General features: G+C 43.2%; 1 protein-coding gene across 3 annotated transcripts in view; it reads left to right on the top strand.

Moving 5' to 3' along the window:
* Window positions 1–633: 633 nt before the first annotated feature.
* Window positions 634–23,032, top strand: part of NDRG3 (NDRG family member 3) — a 75,893-nt gene continuing 53,494 nt past the window's right edge. For 2 of the 3 annotated variants that reach the window (XM_006144096.2, XM_006144094.2), the window contains exons 1-2: window positions 634–735; window positions 14,513–14,548. In XM_006144096.2, the coding sequence (XP_006144158.1) occupies window positions 679–735; window positions 14,513–14,548 (93 nt within the window). In that variant the 5' untranslated portion in view covers window positions 634–678. The remainder of the gene's footprint in view (window positions 736–14,512; window positions 14,549–23,032) is intronic. The other variant, XM_006144095.3, reaches the window with a different exon arrangement.

Below are 23,032 nucleotides of genomic sequence, written 5' to 3'. Positions count from 1 at the left end.
TTCAAAGCTCCAAAGTGGGGGACCAGCAGATGGCGTAATAGTTATGTCACTGGACTCTCATGTATTCAACCACAGTTTGAGTTCTGGACCTGGCAGCCTAAAACTCACTCCAGGAATGTGTGTGTGTATGCCCAAAATCCTGAGGGGAGAATGGAGGAAAAGGGATTGCAGCAAGGGATTGCAACCTCTGGCTATCCCCCCTGGGGGATGATTTCTCCCTTTCTTTCTCCCTGTCTGACAAGTGCACGTACCCTATAGAAAATCTCTTAAAAAAAAAAAAAAAACAGCTACAAAATGGAGAGGGTCTCTCAGCAAGACAGATGTTGAAGTATTATGTAATGTAATCATGGGAAGGTTCTCGTGTCCATTCATTTTTGCCCTGGTCTCTTGGTTGAAAGCAAGCCACAGGCCCATCCACACTCACTGGGGGAATTGTACTGGGATGTGGATGCCAGGAGTCAGGAAAGGAGAAGGCCACCTTAGAGCCTGTCTGCCACACTGTGTCTGCAGCACCCTTAGCAGTTTGTGACATTTCTTAAGCTCCAGTATTTGAATGAGTGGGTGTAATGTGACTATTAAGTGTCCAACCTCTGGCTTAATCCTTTTTTTTCCCCACTTCCTTTTCTGTTTCAGAGTTACTGATTTATTCTTGAGACTCCTCTACTGTTATCTGCCCTCATGGATGAACTTCAGGATGTTCAACTTACAGAAATCAAACCACTTCTAAATGATAAGGTAAATACCGTTTCTCTGAAATACAGACAAAACTTTTCTGATATTAGTTCATTTTCTTTTTTTTTTTTTTTAAGAGGTTTTTGCTATAGGGCGCATGTACTCGCCAGATAGAAAGAGAAAGACAGAGAGACAGAAAGCGAGAAATCACCCCCCAGGAGAGATGGCCACGCCACATCCCTTCTTCCCTCCCTTCTCCTCTCAGGATCTTGGGCACGCACGCACATGCGCCCGGCGTGAGTTTTAAGCCACCGGGTCCAGGGTGCAAACCGCAGTCAACTACGTGGGATTCCAGCGACATAGCCATTATGCTAACTGCTGGTCCCTGTTAGTTCATTTTCTATATCATCTGAATAGTAACTAACTCAAAGCATTTGGCTTGACTGTTAATGGAGGGAATACTTTTAAAAAACATTTCTTAATCCTCTCTTTGACATCTTTTCTTTCTTCCTACTTTTGTTTCCAGAGACCAAATTCAGTAGAGTTAAGTCTTAGATTTGTCCTACTTTGTAGATAGAGATGATAAGGCAAAAAAATAATCCGGCCAAGTTAAGCTGAGATTTGGGTTTGACTTCGAATCCAAGCATCCTGACTTTCAGTGTCCCTGAGGAAAATTTAACATGCAAAACTAGTGATGTACACAGGCTGCAGTTGTCCCCCTAACGTCTGCCAAGTCTGCGCTGTGACCTTTCTATCACCATCGCGGTTTCCATCAGGGAGGCCTGGATGTCACTAATAGACCTCGTCTTTGTGTCAGTGTTAGAGAACCATGTGATGAGCTGTGTGGTTGACAGCCAGCAGGACCCAGCAAGTAAAGAATCGTGTGATACACATTTCCAAAAAGTTAGGAAAGGCTTCTTTTTTCTCTCATTCATCTCTGTTCAGTAAGTGTGTCTGAAATTTCCTCGTCTCCACCCTGTTCCTCCACCCAGGTTTGTTGTCACTGTCCCTTATTAACTTGTAACTTGGTGTAAATGAGCCTTCTATCCTGTGGGGAGTCTTAATGGAGAGTGAGGATATAGGTTAGGGCGGGGTGTGTGGCAGTGGCACAGAAGATGATGGTGCTCTGTGTCTTTTTTTCCTGCTCAGCGGAAGGCCGTTTGCCTACAACTTCTGGGGCTGCTGACCTATTAGGTGTTTACTAAGTAGCCACTAAATCCTGCCAGTCCTGTTTTAATCCCTGTGGCCTCTTCTTTTCATCCCTATCCCGCCCCTTCCAAGGTCTTAGACATGAAAGTGTCTTTCACATGCTTTTTAAACCTTCATTTAGTTTCTCCTGCTACTTCCTTTCGTGTTTCTAGGAGTCTCTCTCCTTTATGTATCACTGTTTTCTGTATGCGAAGCGCTGTCCCCAAAATAAGAGCCACAAAAAGTAAGGAGGAAATAAATCTGCATCTGTCACAACCGTGCGTGGCCACAGAGAGTAGTAACAAGGCAGATGCAAATGGGCAGTTTGGCTTCAGGGACATAGTATCCTAAACCTGACTGATCATCAGAATCAGCTGGGGAATTGTTTAAAAATACAGATTCCTGGATGACTGTGGACCAACCAGATCAGAATCTGGGGGTAAGGACAGGACACACGCACATACCTTTTATGAATAGTATTTCTCAACTTTGACTTCTCTTTGGCATTTTTTGGAAAGAGTTAAAAATGTCTGGATCCTGCCTCCTTACTGATACTTGACTGAATTGGTGTGGGATGTGATTGAGTTTTGTTTTGTTTTTGTTTTTGTTTTGCCATCGAGTGTGTGCACTTGCTGGAGAGAGACAGAAACAATAAGAAAAGTGAGAAATCACCACCCTCGGGGGATAGCCACACCACAGTCCTTCCGCCTTTATTCTCTTCCCAGGATTTTGGGCACACACACACACACACACACACACATGCATCGGCATGATTTTCAAGCCACTCGGTTCAGGACTCAAACTGCATGCAGTTGGCATATGGGAGTCCAGTGCCTCAACCACCATACCACCCGCTGGCCCACGATTGAGTGTGTATAAAAGCACCAAGGTCCCGAACTGTGCCTAAAAGGACTCGGATTACCCAGTGTTGGAAGCCCATGATCTGATGGGTTGCAGATATTTGAGGACTGGAATGTAAATAGGAGGAAGATCCTTCAGGATGCGCAAAGAAGTACTTCAATAAAGAGTTGCAGGAGTGAATGGACTGGAGTTTTCTTAGAGAAGGCAGCTGGAAAAGAAAAGTTTTAGTGGATGTGTCTGTAGGCCAGCACTAAATTAATATCTTGAGCCTTCTCTGAGGCCACAGGGATGCTTTGGCTATGTCTGATCTATAGTTGAAATACAGATTCCATAGTCTGAATACTATGAACTAAATTGTGTCTCCTTCAAGTTCACATGTTGAAGCTCTGACCCCCCCATGTGACTGGATTGGAGACAGGGCGTTTACAGAGCTGATTAAAGTTGAGTAAGGTAATAAAGGTAGAGTCCTATTCTGGTAATAGGTGTCCTTAAAAGAAGAGGAAGAGAGATCTCTTTCCCCACCATTCGAGGAAACAGTGAGAAGGTAAACTGTCAGCTCACTAGAAAAAGAGCTCTCATTAGAAATCGAACCCTGCTGTAACCTTGATCTTGAACTTTCCAGCCTGCAGAAGTGTGAGAAAATAAGTTTCTGTTGTTTTTAGTCATCCAGACTATGGCATTTTGTGATGACAGCCCAAGTCGACTGAGCCACCAAGTAATGTCTCACTTCCTCACATCTGTCATCTCCTCGTCGATGTGCCTGTGCTGTCCCTGTGCACTTCCCACGCTCCATCTCGCTCCTCTCCCATCACTATTCATGAGAACTCCATGCTCCAGCCAGGCAGGTAGACAGGCAGGAGGCCCTCTTTGGAGGGTCATATTCCCCAACAAAGAATCCCACCCATTAGCTCTGCGCCCTCCCTCTCAGTTTGTGAATGTTTCTGTCTTTCCCAGCAAGTGGGTGTTTTTGCATATGCTGTAAAAGCTATAATGATTACACTGCCTTTATCCATTAGGTCATTCGATCCTCCCAATAGGTTGATGAGGTAGGGAGCACAGGTAAATTTATTCCCACGTTGCTGATAAGTGAAGTCTAAGAAAGGTGAAGCAGCTTCCCAGGTGGCAGCCAAAGATTGCTTGCTATCTGGCAAGATTCTCAGTCCCAGAACTGTTTATGTGCTAGCCCAGATAATTGTAAGATACTGCCCTGTGCGTGTAAGATGTGTAGCCATTCTTGGCCTCTACCCCACTAGATGTCAGTAGCACCCCCAGTGGTGACAACCAAAATTGTCACCACGCATTCTTCCCAAGGCAAAATCACCATGGTTGAGATTTGAAATGGATTAGATATCTTTTTTTTTTTTTTTTTTGGAGAGGTTTTTGCTATAGGGCGCGTGCGCTCGCCAGACAGACAGACAGAGAGAGACAGAAAGCGAGAAATCATCCCCCAGGGGGATGGCCACACCACAATCCCTTCTCCTCCATTCTCCTCTCGGGATCTTGGGCACACACACACACACACACACGCCCGGCATGAGTTTAAGCCACCGGGTCCGGGACTCGAACCACAGTAGGCTATGTGAGAGTCCAGCAACATAGCCATTACGCTAACTGCTAGTCCCGAGGATTAGATACCGTGAAGGTGTTGGTGTAGTGGTGTTTTGCCCGTGCTGCTGTTGTTTATTAAGCATCTTTTATGTGCCAGGTTTATATACATCCTCTCTTTTAATTCTCAGAATATTTCTTTGAAGTAGATGGTATTATTCCTCACCTTGCAGATGAGAAATCTGACTAAAAGACTAACTTGTCCGGTCCAAAAGAGCCTGGCAGAGCCAGAACTGAAACCTGTATCCTACTCTAAATTCTGAGCCCTTCTACCATGTGGGCCTTGTGATATTTTGATACCTCCTTTGTGGCTTACCCTGTCTCTTTAAGGAGAAGCATAGAGGTGTGTGTTATTTCACCTCATCTTTCTGTCCGTTCTCCTCAATAGCCAGAGATATCGCTGTTTCCTTCCAGGTTTCAGAGAGCTAAAGAAAGCCTAGACCCAACCTATTATGGAGAAAGTTGTCCTGAGATGACTGTAAGGAAACATTCTCAATATAGCTTTAAGCGAGGCTTATGTTAACTTGTCTTTTGTCATTTGTTGGTACTGTTCCCATTTTATTTTAGTATGCCTATAATTTTGTCTACAGATCAGAATTGTAAAGGAGTAGATAATTTTGGCTTCTTGGACAGAAAATGCATAGGCATATGAAGTGAATTTTTAAAAAGTATTTAACATTTTTTTCAGAGCATTTTCATAAATATGATCTTATTTTAATTTCCCAACCTTTTGTAAAGTAAGTGGTTGAAGGGATTTTTTAAAATGTTACTGTATTTTTTTCTTTTTCCTTTTTATAATTTTTTTTTTTTGATTTGCTAGAGGGCCCATGTACTTGCCAGAGTGGAAAAGTGGAAAAGCACCCCCATGGGGGATGGTCTCGCAGCAATCCCTTCTCTGCCACTTCTTCTTTTGGGATTTTGGGCACACACACACATACACAAGCATCCGCCAGCACATGCACTTGCCAGAGAAAGACAGGGAGGGGGAAATGTGAGAAAGCACCCCCTTGGGGGATGGTCTCACTGCAGTCCCTTCTCCACTATTTCTCCTTGCAGGATTTTGGGCACACACACACGCATACACACACACACACACACACACACACACAAGCACCTGCTATATTTTTCAAGCCACCGAGTCTGGGACTCTTAACTGTGCAGTCTGCCACGTGGGGTTCAATAATAGTAACTATCATGCCACTGGCTGGCCTGGTATTTTTAACTCTATTTTATAGATAAGGCCCAGAGAGGTTATATGACTTGTCTAAAACCTAGTGTCTGTTAAGGCAGAGAAGTTAAGACAAGAACCTACATCTTTTGATATTAACCTAGATGTGGGTGTCAAGGGCACTTCCCCATCCCCTGCCTCTTATATCTGGTCCTTCCAACTCCTCCCCCAGAAGACATAGTAACAAGCGAGAGCTGATTGGTGTGTACTTCATCTCCCCTGCCTTCCTCTACCTCTGCTATTGAGTCAGACACTGCTGAGCCTAGTCAAAGCCAAAAGCCAGGCTTAAGAAAACAAGTGAGGGGGACGAGCAGATGGCATAATGGTTATGTCGCTTGACACCCATGTAGTTGACCACGGTTTGAGTCCCGGACCTGGTGGCTTATAACTTACACTGGGCAAGTGTGTGTTCATGCCCAAAATCCCAAGAGGAGAATGGAGGAGAAGGGATTGCAATATGGCCATCTCCCCTGGGGAGTGGTTTCTCTATATATATCTCTCTGTTTCTCTGTTTCTCCAGCGAGCTCACGTGCCTTACAGCAAAAATCTCCCTAAAAGAAAACAAGTATGAGGAACCAGCAGTTGGCGTAATGGCTATGTTGCTGGACTCCCATGTATTCAACTGTGGTTTGAGTCCCAGACCCGGTGGCTTAAACTCACGCCAGGCGCATGTGTGTGCATGCCCAGGATCCCGAGGAGAATGGAGGAGAAGGGTTTGTAGCGTGGCCATCCCCCCTAGGGGGTGATTTCTCGCTTTCTGTCTCTCGCTCTGTCTGTCTTTCTGGCAAGCACATGCGCCCTATAGCAAAACCTCTCCCAAAAGAAAGAAAGAAAGAGATAGAGAGAGAGAGAAAGGGAGGAAGGAAGGAAGGAAGGAAGGGAGGGAAGGAGGAAGGAAGGAAGGAAGGAAGGAAGGAAGGAAGGAAGGAAAACAAGTATGAGGCCACAGTTGGCTTCTGACGAATTGAGAAAATACCTGGGGCTGGAGAGGGAGATAATATGTAGTGGGGAGAACAGAAACAAGTTACTTCCTTTGTTTTGGTTTTCAGTAGAAAATGAGGTAAGCAGGACAGCAAAGTGGCACAGCACTAATGCAGCTCTTTGTGATTTTGGACCCACATTGGGAGGTCCTGGGTTCACATCCTGAGTTCTCCCTGTATACATTAAGTGCATGGCTAAGGCGAGGGTGGATCATCGTGTGAAGACTGTGTCTCTCTGTCTGTGGCTCTTTCTCATAGAAGGAAAAAATTAAAACAAAAAAAGATTTATTGACATTTTCATCAAAGAATATTAATGAAGCACAATCTAATGTGTACAAGAGGTTGGCTGTCTCTTGATGTGCTGAGGTTGTCATGTTTGTTGTCAGAAATGCCCTAGGAGGGACTAGAGCAACAAGTCAGTTCAGAAGCAAGTAGTGAAGCCACTGTGGCAGGTCAGTGACTCTCGACCAGCTCTAAGAGGCAACAGGAAATGGAGCCCAGCCCCTAAGCACAACTTAGCAGGTGCCCAAGGAGGTTTTGATGAAGTCTCAGGTTTGTTTTGTTTTAGAGAGAATTTTTGCTATAGGGTGTGTACGCTCACCAGAGAGACAGACAGAGAGAAATAAAGTGAGACCTCACCCTCAGGGGGGATGGCCATGCTGCCATCCCTACTCCTTCCTTCTCCTCTCAGGATTTTGGGCATGCATGGTATATACCTGGCGTGAATTTTCAAGCTGCCAGGTCTGGGACTGGAACCACAGTCAGCTGTGTGGGAGTCTAGCGCCTTAACCACCATGCTACCTGCTGCCCCCAAAGTCTGTTTTTAATTAGGGTGTTTTTTTAGAAGGTAATGGTTATAAATATTTTATATGCATACACATACTTAGATATATTGGGTCATCGGGAAAGTCATGACACATTTTTTCATAGAAAAATATATCATAACTTTCCTGATAATCTAATATGTAAAATTTTCATTGTCATCTCTGGATTATCAGCGTGGACAGATTTCCACTTAAAAACAGTTTACCTAGGGACCAGCAGATGGCATAATGGTTTTATTGCTGGACTCCCATGTAGTTGGCCATGATTCAAGTCCTGGACCCGACAGTTTAAAACTCAAGCTGGGCACGTGCGCGTGCATGCTGAACATCCTGAGAAGAGAATGGAGAAGAAAGGATTGCGGTGTGGCCATCTCCTGGGGGGTGATTTCTCACTTTCTGTCTCTCTGTCTCTCTGGCTAGCACACATGCCCTGTAGCAAAAGTCTCTCTAAAAATAATAATAATGCCATGGTAGCACACTGGATGTGGCTCTTCAGCAGACTGAGGCCACAAGGGAGGCCTGGATTTGATTCTAAGCTCACCCTCAAAAACTGGGTGGGTTGGCACATGCCTGTGGTCACGGCTACTCAGGAACTGAGGTGAGATTCCAACACAATGAGACTTGTCTAAAACACCGCACACACACACACAAACTTTTTTTTTTTTTTTTTATTTTATCAGAAGGCATGTATGCTCGCGGGGCTGGCAGGTGGCGTGGTGATTAAGGGCGTTGGACTCCCACACGGCCAACCGTGATTTAAGTCCAGGACCTAGAGGCTTGCTTTCTCTCTTTCCCCCTCTCTCCCTCTGTCCCTCCCTGGTCAAATTAAAATAAATCAATAAAGCTAAATAAAATAAATCTTTTTTTTTTTTTTTTTAACGAAAGAAAGCATGTGTGCTGACAAGAAAGCCAGAGAGAGGGAAAGGAAGAAAGTACTCATGGTGTGGCGTGGTCACGTTACAGTCCTTTCTTCCCCTTCTCCATCCTGTCAGGATTTCCTGCATGCATGCACATGCACTCTGTATTTTTCAAGCCACTAGGGCTGGGATTCAGACCATGTAATCAGCCATGTGGGATCCAGTTCCCTTAACTGGAGCTGGCCCCATATATGCAATTTTGTTTTTCATTAAAAAAAATTAAAATGATGGGAACCAGCATTTAGCGTAATGGCTATGTCACTGGACTCCCATGTAGTCGACCGCGGTTCGCATCCTGGACCCGGTAGCTTAAAACTCACACTGGGCGCATGTGCGTGCGTGCCCAAGATCCCGAGAGGAGAATGGAAGAGAAGGGATTGCGGCGTGACCGTCCCCTCTGGGCGGGGCTTTCTCACTTTCTGTCTCTGTCTGTCTGGCGAATGCACATGCCCTATAGCGAAAACCTCTCCAAAAAAAAAAAGGCTTACTGATCATTATGAACAGCAGTCCATTAATGTATACTAATAATGTTCCTAATGTTTAAAAAAAAGGTATCTTCTGAGCTTCTAACCCTTTTGCTTATTTAGTCCCTCAACTTTCTTTTTACTTTCTGTTGGAAAAGATTATTGTCTTTTAATTAAAAGGCCACATATTCTTCTTGACAGTATTTTTTATCAGCTTATTTCTAAAGCCTTACTACTGTATCAACTTAGTCTCCCCTCCTTAGTTCCAAGTTACCTATTATAGGTAACCCTTGTTGTTTGTCACTAATGTTTTTCTCAAATCCAGTATCTCTATTTTGAGATAATCATAACCCCTGTGAAATGATGTTTATGGGGCTAGCAGATGGCATAATAGTTACATTTGCTGGATTCTGTAATCCACTGTGATTTAAGTTTCAGACCCAGCAGTTTAAAACTCATGCCAGGCATGTGTACACCCAAAATCCTGAGAGGAGAGCAGAGAAGGGATTGCAGCTTGGCCATCCTCCCCTGAGGACTGAGTTCTCACTTTCTGTCTCTGTCTCTCTTGCAAATGCATGTGCCCTATAGCAAAAATCTCTTTCAGAAAAAAAACACAAATTCATGCCAGGCGTATTACATGGGTGCCCAGAATCCAAAGAGGAGAATAGAGGAGAAGAGATTGCGGTGTGGCCATCCCCTGGGAGGTGATTTCTCACTTTCTGTCTCTTTGACAGGCACACATGCCCTATAGCAAACATCTCTCTCTCTAAAAAAGAAATGATGTTTTATTTAGTTTTGGAGAGGTTTTTGCTATAGGGCACGTGCGCCTGCCAGACAGAGAGACAGAAAGTGAGAAATCTCCCCCCAGGGGGGATAATCATGCCACAATCCCTTCTCCATTCTCCTCTCGGGATCTTGGGCACTCACACACCATGCCCGGTGTGAGTTTAAGCTACCCGGTCTAGGAGTCGAACCGCAGTCGACTACATGGGAGTCCAGCATCATAACCATTATGCCATCTGCTGTTCCCTTTTTTAAAGAAATGATGTTTATTATACTCATTAAGTGTCACCCCTAAATTTCTTCCTGTTTGATTCTGAGGTCTTTTGTATCTCTTTTTTTTTTTTTTATTATATATTTTTGCCATAGGGCCCATGCACTCACCAGAGAGAGACAGGGAGAAGGAAAATAAGAAATCACTCCCTCAAGGGGTGATTGGCCATGCTGCAGTTTTTTCTCCTCCATTCTCCTCTCAAGATTTTGGACACACGTGCACACACGTGTGCACATGCACACACACACACGCGCGCGCACCAGGCATGATTTTCAAGCAGCTGGCTTGTACTATGGTTGGGAATGTAGGAGTCAGTGGTTTAACCACCATGCCACCTGCTGGACCCTCTTATCTTTTTTTTGAAAGCTTTTTTCTCCCTCCTTCCTATTTCCCCTGGAGAGAGAGAAATGCCCTCAATAAGGCCTCATGCTCCAGTCCTTGTGCTAGCCTCCCCAATCAGCCAGGATCATGGACAACTTGGGGAACAGAACCGCACTATTCCATGTAGCTTCCAGCATCACAGAATGTCCCGTTGCTGCTGTATGGGCCTCTCATCGCTCTTTACTTTGTGTCTGTTTCCTTCTGTCTTTTGGAACTGTATATGCGGCCTAACTAGATCTCATCATGTTGGGAAATGGCACCTCTTCTCTCTGCAGTGACTTTTAAAAATTATTATTTTATTTTATTCATAATAATTATTATTATTTTAAATATGACCAGAGAGAGACAGCAGGAGGGGCAAAGTGAGAAAGCAAGCCACCAGGTCTGGAACTTGAACCGCAGTTGGCCATGTGGAAGTCCAGCATCTCAACCGCCATGCCACCTGCTGGCCCCACAATGACTTGTTTTTTGTTGTTGTTGTTAAACTTTCCTCCCTTTACCTTCTTTCTTTCTTTTCTTTTTGTGTAATTCTCTCCATTCACTAATCTATTCTTAGTTACTTTTTGCTTATTCTCTAGTCTTGTAATTGAAGAATTATTTGCTTTTAAGTTACTGATTTGAGTTGCTTAGTTTACTTAGTTGCCCGGTGCATTTGGCACTGAGACTACCAGAAAATACTCCCCTTACCTGGCTCTACCATGAACACTACTTCTGGTAATAACTGGCCTTTTTCCTTGACTACTTATTTTTTGCTCTTCTTCCAAATTGTTCTTTTTTAAAAAACAAATAAAAAACCTTTCTTTGAATTCCTTTCTGCTGCTTAAATCTTCTCAGTGCAAGTATTTCTTTGAATATTGAGTAAGTGGCATCTTTGAAATGGTTAGAAGGAAAAAAAGTACCTACAGCTTAAAATTTCTGGAAGTGTTGTTAGAGTAGAACCACGTTCTGTTCGTGAACATCGGAGACAAACAGGTCTCCAGGGAAGAGCTCTCGGAAGTCGTCTGCCTTCCAGAATGCACCCAGTGAGCAGTGGTGATCTTTTAATCAGTGCAGAGCAGATGGCTAACCACAGTCAAACCAGCTAATGATCTGCACTCAGAAGCCTGGATGCCAGACACTGTCACCAGCACAGTCTTACCCTTTCTGAGGATGATTACTTATGAAGTCCAGAGTCATTCTTTGGCATCTCTTTAAAAGGGGCAGAGGAGGAGGGGCATCATCCAGCAAGCGATAGGTCATCTTCCCCTAGTCATTAGTACCTTTTCTCTGAGAATCTGACGTGTATGTTGGATTACGAACACGTAGTTGTTTTTTGCCTGGTGTCCAACAAACAGGAGATAGCTTAGGTTTCTGGAGAGAATTGCATTTTTCTGCTTTAGGCATTTTCCTTTGTGTTCATCTCAGAGGCTCAGAGCCTCACAAAATGCCTCCTGTCTGTGATCACATGATTACAGGGAAGGGAAATTCATGCCTACAGTGGTAGCTGCTTCCCAAAGAACCCATCAGAATTTGCAGCTCTTTATTTCATGACCAAGATTTTAGTTCAGACTAAAATGTCTTTTTCTCATCTTTCTAAATCATCTCTAAAGGAACCTCTGGGAACCCTGTAAGATTGAAGCCCCACTGTGCTCTGCTTTGACATGGTTATAAATCATTCCTCAAAAGATTAAATGAATCTTTAAATCTTACATTAAAAATACGAGGTCGCAAACATTTCATTTACTGTACCAAATCCTTTTTCTTACAGTTTCCTAACCACATGAGGGAAAGTACATGCTCATTGTAGAAAAGTATTATAAAGCAAATTACAATCACCTGTAGTCTCATTTTTTTATATTTAATCCATATCAAGTCCCCCCTCTCTTTTTTCTTTCAGTTTTTGCTGTAGGGTGCAAGGGCTTGCCGGAGCAAGTCAGGGTGGAGGGCTGGGGGAGGAGAGAGGAAGGATGAGAAATCACCCTTTCAGGTGGATGGCGATGCTGCAGTCCCTTCTCCTCCATTCTCCTCTCGGGATTTTGGGCACGCACACACATTGGCATGATTTTCAAGCCACTGGGTCTGGGACTTGAACTGTACAGATTTTCAAGCCACTGGGTCTGGGACTTGAACTGTACAGCTGACCTTGTGGAATCCAGCACCTTAACCTCCATGCCACCTGCTGGCCCCTCAAGCATCTATTCCAGGCTTTGTGCTCTATTTAGAGAAGGGTACAAGTTGAACGAGAAACTCACCAGCTGGCCATTTATGTCCTTCTGAAACCATCCTCCAGAGTTCATGAGAAGGCCCTTCTGTTTCTCATGGTCCAACCGGAAATGAAACATGTCTTCTCTGAAGACAACCTCAGACATTTCACGGGGCTCCTGAGAACCACGGAACACTACGAACTCTTTTGCCATTTAGCACCCTTCCTCAGAAATGTGCTACCCGGGCCTGTCTGCACAGTACCTTAGTTGTCTTTCCCTGCTGTGACTGCATCAGACTATTTTTGTAAACTGGGTTTCAGGTCAGGAATATCACACAGGCTGTCTCTAACACTCTCTTGTCGGTTCTCAGTGGCGCTCATAGTCTCTCAGTGACTGGTAATGTGTTGTGATTTAACTGCACCTTTAGAAAAGCCAAGGCTGCTTGCCCATCACCTTATTCACTCAGAAGCTCTTGGTCTGCAGATCAGTGCTGTCCAGTAGAGGAAGAGTCCTTTCTGCTGCCCTGCACTGTGAGCCCTTGAGATATGGCGACTGAGAAACGAACCTGCAACTTCAGCTCCGTGGTCAGTGGCTCCTGTGCTGACCTGTGCCACTCTGGATCATCCTGGCTGGTTCTGCCAGTCCCTCATGGGGGAGGACAGTTTATTTCTTGGAAACAATGCCACACTGGGCTGCGCTTCTAACCCTTGTCTGATCATGCCAGCAGTCTAGGTGGTAGGATCCAGAACTGTTTCTCGGAGGATCTTTTTCAAGGCAGGTGGGACTACTTAGTACTCCCTTGGAATCAGGTATCTAGAGCTTCTCTGGAGGGGCAGCTTTTGGGAAGATGCTTGTTAGCAGTTCTGTATCTTCTGGAAGCTGTTGGAGAGAGACTAAATATGATACAACAGTATCTAAATAATAAAAGGTTTTTCAAAATAAGGAGTTTATATTTTATGAGGGAAAAAAAAAATCAAGTCAGGGGACCAGCAGTTGGTGTATTGGCTATGTTGCTGGACTCCCATGTAGTCGACCGCAGTTCGAGGCCTGGACCCAGTGGCTTAAATTCATGCCGAGCGCATGTACGTGTGTGCCCAAGATCCCAAGAGGAGAAGGGATTGTGGCGTGGCCATCCCCCCTGGGGGGTGATTTCTCATTTTCTGTCTCTCTGTCTCTCTCTGTCTGTCTGGTGAGCACATGCGCCCTATAGCAAAAACCTCTAAAAAAAAATTTCAAGTCAGAAGTTCTTTTGTGTTTTTTTTTTTCCTTTCCTTCCAAATATATCACTTCTTACCCTTTTTAAACTCATGTCACCTTCTTGCAACTCTGACATCTGAAATGTAGCAAAAATATCTCTGAGTCAATGCATTGATTTTTTTCCCCCCAAACATTACTATAATATAAACCCATTTTAGAAACCCTTCTTGCAACTCTGACATCTGAAATGTAGCAAAAATACCTCTGAGTCATTGCATTGATTTTTCCCCCCCAAACATTACTATAATATAAACCCATTTTAGAAACTTGGTGAAATTCCCTTGGATTTTTTTGACTATGGTCTACTTTTTAAATGAGTCACTCATGTATACTTTTTCCTATCAGCAATTTCACAGGATGTAATAGATATGCCAGCGTATCAGGAATCCGGTTCTTTCTTTCTGTCCTTCAGTGACTCTGCCTTTCTTCTTTGTTAGATTTCAAGTCTTGCGTTTCTGATTCATCCACATCTTTGTCCTCTTTCTAATTTTCCTCTAGTTCCTGGCACTGTACACCCTGACTCCCACTCTCCTTTCCCCTCAGGGTGGGCCTCCAACTCCTTTCTTCCAGGTACTTCTTGTGTGTGTTAAGGGTACATGCTCAAACTCTCATCCACGTCATATCCTCTTTTCACTGCTCTCCTTAGATGGGGAGACAAGCTTTGCTGGAAACAAGGCTCCTTTACCTTCACAACAAGCCCACCAAAGCAGACTGTCTTCTGGAAGACCTAGCCCTTACAAACACGTGTTGTAACCCACCTGCCCCAAAGTCTTTTGGTGAGGACCATTTTAGTTTTATGGCAACCGAGGAACTGCACGTGCACTGTGAACTGAACTTGCTACGCATTTGGGGAAACCACGTGGGGAAACTGACTGTGTTTTCTGCCTTCTGTTGACAGAATGGTACACGAAACTTCCAGGACTTTGACTGTCAGGTAAGGACTGTACAAGCACCAAGGAGGCTCTGTACAGGATCTCCGCAGTGCTGCCTTTTCTGTGGTGGTGGTCTTGGAGAAGCGGGTTTCTCATCAGAGCAAAGCATGGTTTCTTAATGTTCTTGTGGTCATTGGATCAAGTTTATTTCAAATGATTTGCCGTCCTGTTTAAGAAGTGCCTGCCAGGTATTCGATTTATGGTTGTAGGTTGCTGGGTGGAGCTGGCCCTTTGTGATTAAGATGTCCTTTTGTCAGATGTCATTGGAAACTGGTCACAGGTGGCTGATGTAAGGTTGTTACCTCACTGTCACCCTCACAAGGTAGGGAGGGACAGTTCGGAGGAGGAACTTCTTAATCGCACAATTGTTTCCTAAACAAAGAAGCCAAGTCACTATACAAAACCCACAGATTTCTCCTGGCTTTATGTTTGGAAATGCAAAATTCAACTTGATTCATTAGCTTTCCCTGTTCTTTCTAGTCTACTTTTGCCTGTAGTGCTACTGGAAATCTGAAATTCAATAAAATGAACCAACAGCACTCCATCTATCTACTCTATCTATTGATTAGCCCTAGAAGAAGTGGAAGGAAGGAATGAGCACATGCAGACGGGAACCTTGAAAGCCTGTGCAACTCGACCCTCCTGCTTTGGAGATGGCGGCCATGCCAGTGACAAGCAGCAGGCACATGAAGTTGGTTCAGGGTATTAGCAGGAAAGGGGGTGCTGGAAAACCAATCCTTACTTCCAGTATTCACACGTACCCACAGACAAGGACTTATTTTCATATATATGCTTTATATTAAGTTCAGTGGAATCTCTATAGTGTTAGCATCAAAAGAAAGAACTAATGTGTATCTCATAAGCAAACCATTTGCGTTACAGTAATTCATAGGATAACTACTAAACATACATTATCTCTATTCCTTAGAGCAATATTCCAAGATGGTGTTACGGTTTTTATTTAAAGAATTATTCTATTTAACTTTATCCGTTTATTTACTTATCTTAATTTGACCAGAGAGGGATAGAGTTAGAGAGAGACAAAGTGAGAAAGCAAGACACCAGGTTTGGGACTTGAAGCACATGTGGGAGTCTAGCACCCTTAACCACCATGCCAACTGCTGGACCCCAAGATGGTGTTTTGTTGTTGTTCTTTTTTAATTTTACTCAACTTTATTTATTTTATTTATGTATTTGTTTATTTTAATTTGACCAGAGAGGGACAGAGAGAGAGAGAGGACATGAGAAAGCAAGTTACCAGGTCCAGGACTCGAACTGCAGTTGACCATGTGGGAGTCCAGCGCCCTTAACTACCATGCCACCTGCTGGCCCCTGTTGTTGTTTTTAAGATTTTTTGTCATAGAGTGTGTGTATTCCATGAGAAAGGCAGAGAGAAAGAGAGGGAAAATGAGAAATCACCTTCTGTGGGTGATAGTGACACCATAATCCCTTCTCCTCTACTCTCCTCACAGGATTTTGGACACACACGTAAATGCACCTGACATCTTTTTCTCAGGCCACCAGATTCAGGATTTGAACCACAGAGTTGGCCATAAGGGATCCAGCATCTTTTTTTTTGAGAGGTTTTTGCTATAGGGCGTGCATGCACACCAGAAAGACAGAGAGAGACAGAAAGCGAGAAATCACCCCCTAGGGGGGATGGCCACGCCGTAATCCCTTCTCTTCCATTCTCCTCTCGGGATCTTGGATACGCATGCACATGTGCCTAGTGTGAGTTTAAGCCACCGGGTCCAGGACCGAACTACGGTCTACTGCACGGGAGTCCAGCAACATAGCCATTACGCTAACTGCTGGTCCCATCTTCTTTTTTTTTTTAACAGAGATTTTTTTGCTATAGGGCAAGTGCACTCACTGGAGAAGCAAAGAGAGAAATTACCCCCTGGGAGGGAAGGCCATGCCACAATCCCTTTTCCTTTCTCTTCTTGGGATTTTGGGCACCTGGCGTGAGGTTTAAGCCACCAGGTCCGGGACTTGAACCATGGTCAGCTACATGGGAGTCCAGCAATGTAACCATTATGCAGTCTCCTGGTCCTGGTATCTAGCATCTTAACCACCATGCCACCTGCTGGCCCACAAGTGATTTTGGTTTTGTTTTTGTTTTGTTTACAGAGATTTTTTGCTATAGGGTGCATGTGTTCTCCAGAGAGACAAAAAGTGAAAAATCACCCCCTAGGGGGGTTGGCTATGCTACAATCCCTTCATTCTTCTCTCGAGATTTTGTGCATGCACTCACATGCTTTTGGCATGAGTTTCAAGCCACTGGGTCTGGGTCTCAAACCACGGTAGGCTACATGGGAGTCCAGCGCCTTAAGCCATGCCACCTTCTGGCCCCCTACAAGTGTTTTTTTTTTTAATCCCTGTTTTACAGGTGAAGAAATTGAGAATCAAGTTTTACAACTAGCCATTAAGTGGTTGGGATTAAAAACCCTAGTCGTTCTGAATCCACATCCTATTTTTTCTCATGTGGACATTTCCAGAGTTGAGATATTGTAAGGAGTCAAGTTCTTTTTAAAGCTGATGTTCCTTGGCAGGACGGTGGAAGCTCATCTTGGAAGGGGCAGGCTCATAGTACTGTTGTAGATTTCTAAATCCCAGTTCTAAACACTTGCGGTGTAACTACTGGGTGTTTTATGACATAATCGGCCAAGTGCTATTGTGGGTAATGGCTCCTTTACTCAAAATCAAGAAGCTGTTGTTTTTTGATATATAGTGGCAGTCAAGTTTCGGTGTAGCCATTTTTAATTGGCCCTCAGGCTTCTCAGTAGGTTTGGCATGGACAAGATCTATGAAAACCAAGTGGCAGTGACTGGTGAGGAATACAATGTAGAAAGCATAGGTACCAGCAGGTGGCGTGGTGGTTAAGGGCGCCAGACTCCCACGTGTCTGATCGTGGTTCGAGTCTCAGATCTGGCAGCTTGCTTTCTCACTTTCCATCTCTCTCTCTCACACACACTTTCCATCTCTCTCGCTCTGGCTCTGTCCCTCTCTGGTCAAAATTAAAATAAATAAAGGTAAATAAAATAATTCTTTAAAAAAAGCATCATTGGTCAACCTGGTGCTTTCACCTGCTATTTGGATGCAGGCCTTGCCAGAACTACCGCTGGCAGTAAAGTTTTTGGAGCCTTGAAGAGAGCAGTGGATAGTGGCTTATCTATCTCTCACAGTACCAAATGATTCCCTGGTTATGATTCTGAAAGCAACGGATTTAATGCAGAAGTACATGGGAAGCACATGATGGGCCAGAACATTGCGGACTATACGCTTTACCTAATGGAAGATGAAGACGCTTACAAGAAACAGTTTTCTCAATAGATAAAGAACAACATAACTCCAGACATAATGCAAGAGATATATAAGAAAGCCAATGCAAGAGATATATAAGAAAGCTCACACTATTATATGAGAGAACCTGGTCTATGAAAAGAAGCCCAAGAAAGAAGTAAAAAAAAGGGAATGGAATCATCCCAGAATGTCCCTTGCCCAGAGGAAGGCAAGCTTCCTTCAGAGCTCAGGCACGGCTGCTGAGAGCTGAACCAAACAATTCTCTATGAAGACATCCCAAAAAAAGACAATAAACTTAACAACAACAAAGCAGCAAAAATGAAAGAGAGAAAATCATGCCAGGTGTGTGTGTATGTGTGCTCAAAATCCCAAGAGGAGACTGAAGAAGTAATTGCAGCATGGCTGTTCCTCTGGGGGATGATTTCTCACTTTCTCTCTCTCTCACTTTCTGTTCCTCTCTGATGAGTGCATGTGCCCTGTAGCAAAAAAATAAAAAATAAAAAAAAAAAGAATCAAGGTGAGGTTCTCTAGAAATAGTATGTGTATATTCCTTCCTAAAATTGTGGAAGCATTTATTTTAATCAAATTGAGCATCCCCCACCAAAAGAGAAAATTGGGATATAGAAAATTACATGCTCAGGTCAACAGATGACATGGATGCCACATTGTGCAGTTTGAGTCCTGGACCCGGTGGCATGAAAATCACACTAAGTGCATGTGTGCATGCCCAAAATGCCAAGAAGAGAATGGAGAACAGATTGCTACATGGCCATCTCCTCTGGGGGATCACTTCTCATTTCCCTCTCTCTGCGTTTCTCTGTTTCTAGTGAGTGCACACACCCTATCGCAAACTGAAAAAAAAAAAATGCATGCTCATTGCCAAATAAGAAAACACCATAAATAAAATAAATTTAAATGACCTGTTATTTTTTCAATGTTAATATTTTGATGTATATCCTTCTATTTTTTCCACCCATAAATATGATTATAGATACAAATTAAATTGAGTTTTAGAAATATAATGATGAATCACTTAATATTAAGGCTTAAAAATAGTCTGGCAAAAATTCTTGATACTTTGGGTAAAGCTTAATTTAGTAACATGTTCTGTCTTTGTGAAATGTAACTTTTAGCTTAGTTCTAGCACAAATAAAAGTTGGCAAGCATTTGTCACTGTCACAGGTTTTCCAACTAGTTTTTTGTTTTGAGTTTTGTTCTTGTCTTTGTTTTTTTAATACCAGAGGGCATATGCATTGTGCAAGAGAGAGAGAGAAAAGCCCCCAGCTCTTCACACTACAATCCTTTTTCCTCCAGTTCTCCATCTCATGAGGATTCTGAACACATGTGTGCCATCCAGTGTGTTTTTAAAGCCTTCAGAGCTGAGACTCAGACCCAAGTCAGCCACGGGGGACCCAGCCTCCTCTATATAGCACCTAACCTCTGCACTGTGGAGCCAGTTTTGAATGCACAGATTTTTTTTTTTGAGTTATAAAGAATTTTAATACCACCTAACCCCTGCCAGAATGGCAAAGATTAAAAATACAAAAAATGGTAAGCACTGGGGCCAGCAAGTGGCATGGTAGTTGAGGCACAGGACTTCCCACATGGTGAACCGCAGTTTGAGTGCCGGAGCTTGCTTTCTCACTCTCCCTCTCTCTCTCTGTCTTTCTCTGGCAAACTCATGTGAAAAATAATTAATTAATTAATTAGTTCTTTTAAAAAAAAAATGATGTGTTGATGGGGTTATGATGAAAGAGGAGCTCTCCTACACTATTGGTGGGGATGTAAATTGGTCCAGCCCCTGTAGAAAACGATATGGAAGTTCCTCAAAGACCTACAAATAGAACTACCATGTGATCCAGCATTTCCACTCCAGAGTATCTACCCACAGGACAGGAGAATGCTTAGTTGGAGAAGTGCTTGTACATCTGTTTATTGCAGCATTATTCACGATTGCTAAGATATGGAACCAACCCAGATGTCCATGAACAGACGAATGGATCAAAAAAGTATGGCACTTATACTCCATGGAATACTGTTCATCCATAAAAACAAGACCCTGGCATTTGATAGAAAGATGGAAGAATTATTGCCGAGTGAAGGAAGTCAGGCTATGATGAGACATTGTATGTCCCCACTTAACGTATACTGACTGTCCACACTCTATGGTAGAGACTGAAAGATGGGAGAGCATAAAAGCATTGAAAATAATTATGGACAGTGGAGGCCGTGAGTAAGGAGGGTGGGAGAGAAGAAGAGGGGAGGGAAGGAAATTGGAGAAAAATAGAGAAGTAAGGTATTTGTGGGACATAGAAATGGTTTATTATCTGTTGATGATAACATGTGCAGTATTCTCAACTGGACTGGTCTGAGGTGTATTTCATGTTGAGTAAATTCTTTCTATAAGCTAAATGATATAGTGATTGAATGCATAAAAAATTAATAATAATATGATACCCATATCTAGCACTGTTTGCAAACACTTAAAAAGAAAAACTGGGGCAAGCAGGTGGCATGGTGGTTAAGGCAGCTGGATTTCCACATGGCTGACTGTGGTTCAAGTCCTGGACCTGGCAGCTTGCTTTCTCACTTTCCTTCTCTCTCTCTTTCTGGTCAACTTCAAAAATAATAATAATAATAATAATGACAATGAATAAAATTAAATAAGCAATTATTTAAAAAAAAAAAAAGGAAGAAAGGAAGGAAGGAAGGAAGAGAGAAAAGCTACTTGGGACCGACAGGTGGTATGGTAGTTAAAGGTGCTGGACTCCCACATGGCGGATCATGGTTCAAGACCTGGATGTAGCAGCTTGCTTTCTCACTTTCTCACTTTCTCACTTTCTCTCTCTCTCTCTCTCTCTCTCACTCTGTCCCTCTGGTCAAATCTAAAAATAAAGAAAGAAAAATTAATACAGCTAAATAAAATAATTCTTTTTTTAAAAAAAGAAGCTACTTTACTATGTAATTTACAGTGGTTAAAATGGTGAATTTCATGTTATGTAAATTTTATCTCCATAAAAGTATGTGTAAAATTAGAAGAAAAAAATTTTAAAACATAGGCCCTTCTTTTTTCCTCCTTCCAGTACGCAGGAATATTCTGCTACCAGTAGTCTGTCGTGTCTCTTTGTTAAAGGTTTATGTGATAATGCAGAGATGGGGGCAGCTAGGTCAGGACTTTAGCAGCAGACTAACAGAGATCTGGGAAGCAGAAACCTTGAAGTGAGACATCTAGAATGGCCCAGTGTGCTTTGTAGGAGACATTGGGCATTTGTTGTTGTTGAGATTTTTGTTACAGGGCACGTGCACTCGCTTGAGAGACAGAGAGACAGACAGAAAGCAAGAAATCACCCCCTAGAGGGGATGGCCATGACGCAATTCCTTTTCCATTCTCCTGTCAGGATTTTGAGCACGCATGCATCCAAGCCCAGTGTGAGTTTAAGCCACCAGGTCCAGGACTTGAACCACTGTTGACTACATGGGAGTCCAGTGATGTAACCATTACGCCATTTGCTGGTCCTGATACTGGGCATTCTTAGGAGACAAAGCAGAACAAATCTGAAATGGGCACTGTCACTTTATGGAAGGGCAGAGCCTTGGCATTGGCGTTAACCACCACATGTCTGTGGCCTGAGGGTGAACCAAAGCCATTTAATTAGGGCTTTTCTCAGGTATCTGTCTTGCCTCAAATATCTTTAAGGCATCTTTGATAATATGCCCAGGAAGTTATGTAAGTATCATGAACCAGCTCCCAACTTAAATCTAAATAAATTGCCTTTTCCCCTCTCTGTTTTCTCTACTAATCAATTAAATGCTTTTTTTCCAATAATGAAAATGTAATTGAAGGTGTACTATTTCTCTTGGTTCTTTGATGGTGCTAGGTGATGTCATTGCTGGGTGGCTCCCCTGAGGCAAACGGCAGCTCTAAGAGTAATGAGGGAAGAGGAATGATTCAAGGTGGCATGCTTAGAATTGAGAAGGGAGAAATGAGTTTGCTGCCCAGTGAAACAGTGAATCAGCAAGTGTCTTATTCTCCACTTATTAAACTACTTCACAGCTGCTTAATTTTCTCCCTGTGAGACTGCTTAGATGTTTGGACCCAGAGTCGGGATACATGCTATAGCTTCTTGGTGTATGTATAATAGATTACTTTAAATAATAATAAATAAGACTTGTTTTGGATATAATAAAAAAATTTAGAAAACTCAGAAAAGCTTCCAAATGAAGGTTCCTAAAACCCTGCTACCTAGAAAGAACTACATTTTAATTTATTTCTTTCTAGTTTTTTTTACTTTTATATTTTGGTAATCAAAAGAGTACATGCTTGAGGCCAGAGAAATGTATGCAGTGTTGATACATATTTATGTTTTTTAAATTTTTATAAAATGCATTTCAAAATATCATTGGATATATATAATTTTGTGTCTTTTTTTTTTTTTTTTTTAAGTTTGCTATAGGGTGCTTGCATGAGGGGGTTGGGGTGAGAAATCACACACACACACACACTCACACACCCAGGGAGGATGGCCACAATGCAATCCTTTCTCCTTTATTCTCCCCTTGGGATTTTGGGTATGCACGCACTTGGGCACAGACACGCACGCTCCCAGTGTGATTTTTCAAGTCAAAGGGTCCAGGACATAAATCACACACTTGGCCGTGTGGGATCCGCTGCTGCCTTAATCTCCACACCACCTGCTGGCCCTTTATCCCCTTTTCTGACTTAATATTAAGTGTAGTCTCATTTCCAAGTCATTTTTTGGTTTGGTTTGGTTTTGTTTTTCTAGTTTTTTGTTGTCGTTTTGTTTTGTTTTGTTTTTGCCATAGGGCACTTGTGCTTGCCAGAGACAGAGAGAAACAGTGAGATGGAAAGTGAGAAATCCATGTGCAAGTCCAGCACCATAACCACTACGCCATCTGCTGGCCCCCCACTCCACGTCTGTCCTTTTCTCCTGAGAGATTTTGGCTATAGGGCATGAGCGCTTGCCGAGAGACAGAGACAGAAAGTGAGAAATCAACCCCTGAGGGAGGATGGCCATATTGCAGTCCCCTCTCCTCCATTCTCCCCTAGGGATTTTGGGCACACACACACACACACATATGCCCCATGTGAGTTTCAAGGCTGCCGGACTGGGGACTTGAACTGTGATTGGCCACATGGGAGTCAGCGCCTTAACCACTACACC

This window comes from Tupaia chinensis, unplaced genomic scaffold (assembly GCF_000334495.1).
Source record: "Tupaia chinensis unplaced genomic scaffold, TupChi_1.0 Scaffold000115_1, whole genome shotgun sequence".
Classification (NCBI taxonomy): Eukaryota; Metazoa; Chordata; class Mammalia; order Scandentia; family Tupaiidae; genus Tupaia; species Tupaia belangeri.
Note: the sequence above shows the minus strand (reverse complement) of the source record. Positions and strands in the feature narration are given on the sequence as shown.